Here is a 9,104-nt window from a genome sequence, read left to right as displayed (position 1 = left end):
TCAAAAAATTAATGTCTTTACAAATTTAAATTATTGATATTTTCAAAACATTAAATTCTAAATAAATTATATACAGCATAATTTAAATGAATAATTATGTATAAGTTTACTTTAATCTATCACATTTATTATTCCACCAGAAGAAAAAATTACAAATGGAAGAGATGCCAAGTATAAATCCCAGTTCTAATATTTTTAAATAAAATATTCAAGAATTTTTATGCATAAATGGGATGGATGATTTCTTGAAACTTCTGGACCCTGGATTTAAGGAAACTTCCGGAACACAATTAGTGAAAAATCCGGAAATCCGGATTTTTTCCAGAGCACAATCATCTATGGTATTTTAAATAGGGTGCTGCATCGATTAAAAAAGGATCTAGAAATTCGAAAGTCCTGCATCCTAATGACCCACGGTTTCAAAGATCTTGCGGAATCATTAGAAAAGTAAAAAATTATGTTCTAAGTTCTTCTTTTTCATAATTATTTTAAAATACATATAGAAAAAGATTTTTTTAGCACAAAATTTAATTCACATAATGAAAGTAATGATAAAGAATGATGGCTCATTCGNTGAATTTTTGATTAAAAAAAAAGCTGAAATTTAAGAGATAAAAAGTGAGAAAAGCGGAAATCCGCTAAAAAGCGGAAAAATCTCATCCCTGAGAAACAAATTGAGGTAAAATGAACGGTGATGATATAGAACAGAACATTGTTGAATATCAAGATTTCCTCGTAAATCATAACAACAAAGAAAAAAAAAATCTCTTACTAACATCTACTGAAAAAAAAGCAGCTTTAAGGACTTTTAAAAAACAAAAATACACATTTCAAAAACACTCTGCCTTCTGCTTCATATTTACTACAAATATAAGTTTACCAAATGAAAGATTTTTATAAAAAGTGGAAAGTTCTTTTGGTTGGCAACCCACAGGACTCAAAAATGGTACAGTAGCTCAGATGCTTCTAAAGTTTGAAGACCATGACAAAAATAGGAACGCACACAGAAAAAACATAAGCTTATATAATCATACTGAAAACTAAAATTTAAAGGATAATGAAATTACCTGCAAGAAATTCCAGACAAGTTTCTCCTGCTCGTTTCGACTTCCTTCCACCTTGCTTTGACAAAACTCGACGAGATTTCCATTAGCGAGAGAGGATTCTAATTTCTCAGAATTTTTTAAAAGTTCTGGCTCTGTAACAACTTGACATATTTGTACTATCCTTCTGGATGGTAGATCTTGAGTCTGAGTATTACTGGTCACCTCAGTGGAGAAAGACACGAGTTTACCACCAAACTGAGGGGAGAAAAAGTGCTACATTTATGGAGAAATATTTTTCACAGCTACTTAATAAGTAAATTAACCTTACTTAATAGCAGGGTTTGTGATATTTTTTTTGATTTAAATCAGATTTTTTTGATTTAAATCAGATTTATTTGATTTAAATCGGATTTATTTTTATTCAAATGCACTGTAAGAACTTTGATTTATGATTAAAAAAACTTCATGAATGCTTAATCAAAATTAATATTAAAACTATATTATACCTAAAACAATTTTTAATTATTACACATATCTTTGAATGCATAGCAACCATTTTGAAACAAATGCAAGATTGAAATTTAAAGACTACATGAATTAAAGAATTTAAACCCTATTTTTGACATAAGTGTAATTTCTTCTTAAGATAACATCAAGCTTTACAAATATACACTTTCCACCAATAAAATATAATGTAGATTTTAATTCCGTGCTTTTTCAATCAAAAAGTAGAAATTTAATTAATATTACTTGTATTTTTTTGTGAAAAAAATTCATATGTTTATTAATTACTTTCTACAGCTATGCAAGTCTGTATTAAGACAGCATTACATGTTTACATTAATCTGTACTTTCAATCTCAAGAATCAAAAGATTTTTAAAAATGTAATTTTAAATGTGCTGGAATTTAAGAAACACCAAGAAAGAAAGTAATTTCATTAACTAAAATTAATGAATGCAGCAATTTATTTCAAATAAATTTTAAAACTAAGAAAAGAAAATAATAAAAGCATCAATAATTTAAAACACTGTTATTTAAATTTTTAAATCAAGATATAATATTAAAAAAAATCAGCTTGATTTAAATCAATGATTTTTTTTTAAAAAAATCATTTGATTTAAATCAAGCTGATTTAAATCACCAAACCCTGCTTGATACACAAATAATCTTACTTAAATAAGTAAACTATTGTTATTGCATGTTCAAATTCAAAGGTGGTCCACTTTTTATTAGTGTTTTTATGATACAGTATTTTTCAACGAGTGTTTCTAAGAAACATTTTTCTTTCATCGTCACTCAAAAAAAAATATATATATATATGGCAATGTGTAAGTTATTTAGATTTTTAGTATCCAATTCGTAATTTAAAAATTAAGAACAATTTTTGTTCCTTTTCTTTCTCAAATAACTTTTGTTTTTATCATGACACGGTTAAGAGGGATTCTATTAGACTTATATCATTTTCTTAAAAATATAGTAATTGGAAAACTGACATGTTCAGATTTAAAAATTTCTTTCAAAAATTAAAATTTATTTTTTCAGTTTCATTTCTGTGCATAATCTTTTTTATGATATCATGGCATTTTTAAAAGTGTTTCTGATAAACAATTTCCTTTAATGTTTCATGGGCGCTTTCTTTCTGGAAAATATATCAATTTTAGCATTAAAGTTTTGGTTTAAGAATTAGGAGGATTTTTGTCTGTTTTCAACTTCACAAGTTTTTCCCTCCTTTACCCCATACCAATAATATAGCTAAGTTTTGATTATTTTTCAATAGTGATTAAGCTAATTTATTTATAGGTAGAAAATATTCAGCATTCAATCCAATTACTATTTTTTACATCACTATACAATATGTATTGAGGAAAATCAATTTAAAAACAATAAAACATTTTTTAAAAAATGTTAAAAGTCAACCATAAAAACATCAAAAGTTATTTGAAAAAGAAAATAAAACTAATCCAATTGAATAACTGTACTAACACCATAAAATCCAAAAAAAAAAAAAAAAAAAAAAAAAAAAAAAAAAAAAAAAAAATGAAAAAGAAAGACTACATTTTGGGCTCTGTAGAATAAAGCAAAAAAATAAATGTGTATGCAGCATATCTACCACTACAAAAATACAATTCCAATTCACTAGTATATAAGACATGTAACTCGACTCTATTTCGGGGTACCTTTTGATAGATTAAGGCCGACATTGTCGATAACTCCACTCCCAAATTGGTGACCTTCGGACGTGATGTGAACACGCCTACCTCGGCAGAAACGCCCACTTCGATATGAATCGACAGTAACGTTGGATAATCCACATTGAACAGTTGACTTGCTACTTGTGACTGCAACGTCATCCACCTCCTCACACTGTTGCTACTCAGTCTCCTCTCGATCACGCACAACGTCGGCTTGCATACACTCGACTGCTAACGGCAACACAGGAGCGACAATGACCGTGATCTTAATACAGCTCTCACGAAGAGCAAAAAGTACGGTTATCTTCATACAGCTCTCCTGGTTTCTCACAAAATAGCAATGAATCAACGAGTGGTATCCAGTCATCGAATTCTATCACAAATAAAATAATTCTGGTGGGGGAGTACTGTAGTGTTTCCACCACTACAAAAATATAATTGAAGTTCACTAGTATACAAGACATGTTAACTCGATTCTATGGTGGGGGTACCGTTTCATAGTTGTCGGTTGACATGGTCAAAAGCTACTCTCCCCTAAAGCAGTCAATATTTTATTATAAAAGTAAAAAACTCACCCCAAATGATGCTCCAACTGGCTTTCTGACCCATTTTGGGGGCTTCTGTAAAGAGACCGAAATATGCCTGTGAATGGATTCAACATTTGGAGGTTGAATCAATTTTTCAGCCCCAGGAAATGATTCAGCAATCTGTAAAAAGGAACATAAGTTTTTTTTCTTTTTATTTCAAGAAAAAAAATTTGGTAAAACAATAAAGTCATGTAATTACACTATTGAAAAAGTTAATGACAAATTTTACTTTAAAATACTTAACAAATTAAGAAGTCAATATAAAGTATGGTTTTAATCAGAAAAAAAGTAATAACAAATGCTTTCAACTTTATTAGTTCACGTGAATTAAATTTGTAACCAGAATTATTAGTTAAGAATAATTTTCTGATTTTAAAGCATTATAAAAATTAGTATTGACATCAGCTAAAGAAAATATTGATGAAGCATCAAAGAAATACCGGTCGCCATGCAGATTCAGCTAACAACTATTCCATACATTTTATGTTTATTTAAAACAGACATTGTTTATAAATAGTTAACTTTTCTATAAAAAAAATAAGTAATTCCTGGCATTTATAGAATTTATTTTAACAGTTTTGAGATATTACATTTTTGGCGTCTCTGGATATTTCTTCCATTTTGCAACACTTTTTATATTTACAGGGTAAGGGTATCTGCTACATTTTAGATTTTTAAATTCATGACTTTTCATGACTAATTCCTAGAATTTTTCATAACTTAACGAAGTTACTATTTTTTCCGACAAAAACGTAACAAGAAATTAAAAAACGCATTATAATAACATAAAATGAAATGATAGATATAGCCAGAACTGTTATGCTTTGCATCTTCATATTTAAAGATTTTAAATTAAAAAAAAAAACAGAGTAAAGAAAGAGTTGAAGCAATAAAATAGCTGGAAAAAAACAAAAGCGAATAATTTTTCTTCCCTGCAGAATTACACTTCTAAAGATACTTTTCTTGAAAGGAAAGAAATACTCCTGATTTTTCTGTTCTCATTTCAGAATTAAAAAAAATTCGCCAATGACTGGCTTGCCTTCAGCTAAAATTTTAAATTGATAAAATAAAAATAATAACAAAAATTCTGAAATCACAGAAATTTAAAAGATAATTCGCTCTAGAAATGCTTTTTCTTTAATTTTTTGAAAGAATACGATATTTTTTAAAGAACATGATAAAAACATTTTATATTTTAATAAAATATGACTGAGTGGGGATTTTATTACAAATTCAGATATTCAGAACATCATGAAAGGGGGGGGGGGAATTTTTAGATTCCATTTTAAAAGTAGATTTCTCAGCAACCTAAATCCATGACTTTCCATGATTTTCTTAAAAAAATTGTTAAAATCATGAGATTTCATGACAAATTTTGTTCAATACCAAAATTCATGACTTTCCACTTGCGCGGATACCCTGTATATAACTTTTATTAGGTAACTTTTTACCTGATATTTTCTAATATTTTTGCTTCTTATATTGTAACTAAATATCTCAAGCAACAAAATTCAACTCTTAAATTTTTCCCCATTAAATATTCAATTCATACTTTAATTGCCCCAATTTTGTTTAAAATTATTTTAATACAATTACAGTAGGCTTGCGAAAAACTGGCTACGTAAAAAATGAATGTTGAGACCAACCATTAGTCAGAAAAAAAGAAGGGTCCTTTATTGCCACCAGGTGCAAAATTTGTGTCATTAGACTCTTTTTTTTGTCATAAGTTTCATATTCTGCAGTATATTAATAAAACAGTAGAAGCTTTTAAATAAATAATTTATTCCAGGTAGTATAAAATTCTTTTTTGATTATATGAGGAAAAGGGTAAAAAGCAAAACTATGTCCTATTTCAAGCTTACTGACTACCTTAAATTGACACATAATAGTTTTAATACAGTTGTGTAAATTTAATAAAGTAATACCGTATCAAATGTTTAATTAAAAGAGGAGTTTTTTTCTATTTCACTGACATTCTTTAACAACATTTATTGTTTTTTAAAAGATCATTTTATGGATTGCATAAAATTATCAAAATACAGGCTTTAATAACAAAATGATAAGTGCAAATTTTTTTTTCCATCACTCTTTACAAAGTTTTTCTTTTTCTGTTTGCTCAGCCGTAGATGAATAATCTAACAATAACTTGTAAGAACAAATCTTTTCTTATTTGTTATTCGTAGTGCATGCGCTCTGAAACTCTTGCCTGCTTGTCAGTTGGATTAGCGATTTCGCACAGCGTGTTTACTTTATCTTTTAAGCGAGCTTCAGGGCGCACAGTTCCTTTTCCCAGCTATTTTGGAAGCTCCAGCATGTGCTAGGTCTGTGTTTATTTTAAAGTTTTCAATAAAAAGTTTATTTTGGCAATTTAGTTTCATTTCATTATTCGATGGCTCATATTAGTTTAATTCATGTTAGTATTCCCCACACTGTTTGAGATCCTTTTTCTGAGGATTTTTATTAAGTACAGTAATAAAATGCAACCACATGGATAAATGAAATTATTTTAAATAGAAGAACCTTAGAGCTGCATTGTGTTTGCTGCTGTCCACCCATCAGAGAGTATACACTAACGTGTCCGTCACAAGAAGAATTTGCTATAACAGCTGGATTTCTTGTACACCATGCAACATCAAAACTCCATTGGCTTCCAGTTGGCAACTCACACAGAACCTTTGAAAATACACATTGATGAGATATTCATTTAGTTTCAATTTCTGATGATAACTCCAGCTATTTAAAAATATTGTGACACAATATTTTTAAATAGCTAGGTGATTGTGACACAAACTGAAAAACCCTGGAAATTTTTGTAGTGTATCTACCACTACAAAAATATAATTCCAATTCACTAGTATATAAGACATGTTAACTCGATTCAATGGTGGGGTACCTTTTCATAGAGAAAGGTTGACATTGTCGAAAGCAACTCACTCCCCACAATTTTATGTGTAAAAAATCGATACGATAACAATTTATATACTATTTATAGTTAATAGAATTTTTCGATAATTAAATTACTTATCAATAAAGAATACCAGACTTTTATAGTAACTAATTTAAGAAAAAACTTAGTTTTTACAAGAATCGAGACATTGGATTAAAAATCGCACGAACATGAATCACAAAATTAGATTTTAATATCGTGAAAATACTAATTGCATTATTGGATTTTTGAATCACGTAAATACAAATTGTGACACACATGATTTTTTAAATCCAGTAAATGGGAATAGTGATGTTGGATTTTAAACTCGCTTAAACATGAATCGCGATGTACGATTTTTAAATCACATAAATACAATTCACAATGAATAACTTTTAAATGAGGTAAATAAAAAAATCGATGTTCGATATTAAAATTGAGTGAACATGAATCTCGATATTAGAGGATTCCAGTGTAGTCTCAAATATTAAAAACTATGAAAATATGACAAACCAAAATGATAATTGCGGAAGAGTCCCGTGATTGAAAATATCTCGTTAACGCGATTCAGCCAAGGTTTCAAAATTTCAATTATAGATTATAGAACTTAATTCTGACTCCAAATTTTAAATTGCAGTGAAAATTTTGTCGGATTAGAAGTTCTGATTCGTGTAAGTCTGCAAATCAATGGTCTTCAGATATGTGGAATTCTGAGAAAAAATCTCATGCCTTGCTACTAGTTTTCTAGACCTGAACAGATGATATGAAAAAGCTGGGCATATATATATATTAATAATTAATAGTTATTTTAAGAAACAATATTAGAATCGCTTGATTCTTTTTTAAAATGAGTGATATGCTTTTAAAGTCTATAGTTACAATGGTGATCATGGAATTATTTGATTAATAAATCTTTTCATCTTTTTTCAAATTTATAAACAAGTATAAAAAGCATTAAATCTCGAAAGAGATCATCAAAAGAGTTCTAACCTCTCCATTTTCGGAACTTGAATTTGGATTCCAACACAGAATTCTGTTATCTTTCCCACAGGATAATAAGAGATCTGGATCTTGCTGGCACCAAGCTATGGACAATATACCCCTAAATAAAATTTATTATGATTATTTCACTCAAAAGGTTCATTTCCTTTCATTTATTTGACTCCTGGAATTGCTTTCTCACTTCACTTCCATATTTTAATCAATGCCAGGGTTGCCACTCAAAGTTGTAAAAAAAATAAAATTCCTTGTGTTTTCCCTTTACATATTATACACAATATATATTAAGAGGAAACACAGCAATCACTGTATGAGCTGTATTAGGCTAAGTATTCTAGTTATAATTGTTGAAAAACTGACAGCTGATCATACTTAAAACAAATAATGCTACAGCAAATGAGTGGTTACCATTTGAGAGCTCTGAGTGGATTCCATTTTTTAAAAGACAAAAATAAGAAACAAAATTTTCCCAGTTTCCAAGGAAAAACTCAAAATTCCATGCATTTTTCCCAGTTACTTTAGGTGATTTTTAAATCCCCTGTGGTGTGGCAACCCTGTTGTTACATTTAATTTAAATAATAATCCACACAGCACATACAAACAATATGCTTACAAAATTATAAATTTTAGTATTTGGTGATGCAGCACTCTTTATTCTTACATAACACCTCCTTTATTCTGTATAATAAAGAAAAGAAATGCAGAAATTATAAAGCATTATTAAAAACAAATATAGCTCTAAATTATTATTGATCCTGCAAAACAAAATATATAAATTAAACATTTGTTACAGGGTTGCCACTGAAATCTGGAACAAAAATTCCCTGTACATATTATACACAATATATTAAGATGAAACAACAATTACTGTGCTCTTGTGTGAGCTATATTGGGCTAACTATATTTATTAGTTTTAATTGCTGGAAAAACAGTTGAACATACTTAAATATTGCTATAGTAAATGAAATAGTTTAGTATAGCTGAAATATCCCATAGATTCACCATTTTTTGAAAGACGAGAGTAAGAAACAAAATTCCCTGTATTTTCCCAGTTTGTAAATAAAAAATCAAAATTCCCTGCATTTTCCCTGTTATTTTAGGTGATTTTTAAATTCCCTGTATTTTCCAGGTTTCCCCTGTTCTCCCTGAGGAGTGGCAACCCTGTGTTAGTACTTTACAAGCATCATTAAAACTCAAACACACTTGTTATGTAGTTCAGTTTTCCTTCATGTTAACAGAACAGCTCTAAATTGATAAGCTAAGTGAAAACAAAAACATAGCTGCTAACTTAAGAAGGTTTATTAATTCATTTTCCTTGCTTATATCTGGTACTTCTTTCAGAATTATTTTTTT

The 9,104-nt window shown here is 28.8% G+C and overlaps 1 protein-coding gene across 1 annotated transcript in view; it reads right to left on the bottom strand.

Moving 5' to 3' along the window:
- LOC107447650 (secretory 31) overlaps positions 1-9,104 on the bottom strand; it is a gene marked incomplete in the record, with an annotated part of 78,665 nt that overhangs the window by 52,593 nt on the left and 16,968 nt on the right. The window contains 4 exon segments of the mRNA XM_071186572.1: positions 1,068-1,301; positions 3,815-3,946; positions 6,347-6,499; positions 7,743-7,854. Of these exon segments, the coding sequence (XP_071042673.1) occupies positions 1,068-1,301; positions 3,815-3,946; positions 6,347-6,499; positions 7,743-7,854 (631 nt within the window).

Source organism: Parasteatoda tepidariorum, chromosome 10 (genome assembly GCF_043381705.1).
Source record: "Parasteatoda tepidariorum isolate YZ-2023 chromosome 10, CAS_Ptep_4.0, whole genome shotgun sequence".
In the NCBI taxonomy this organism is placed as follows: Eukaryota; Metazoa; Arthropoda; class Arachnida; order Araneae; family Theridiidae; genus Parasteatoda; species Parasteatoda tepidariorum.
This window is presented reverse-complemented; position numbering and strand designations above follow the sequence as displayed.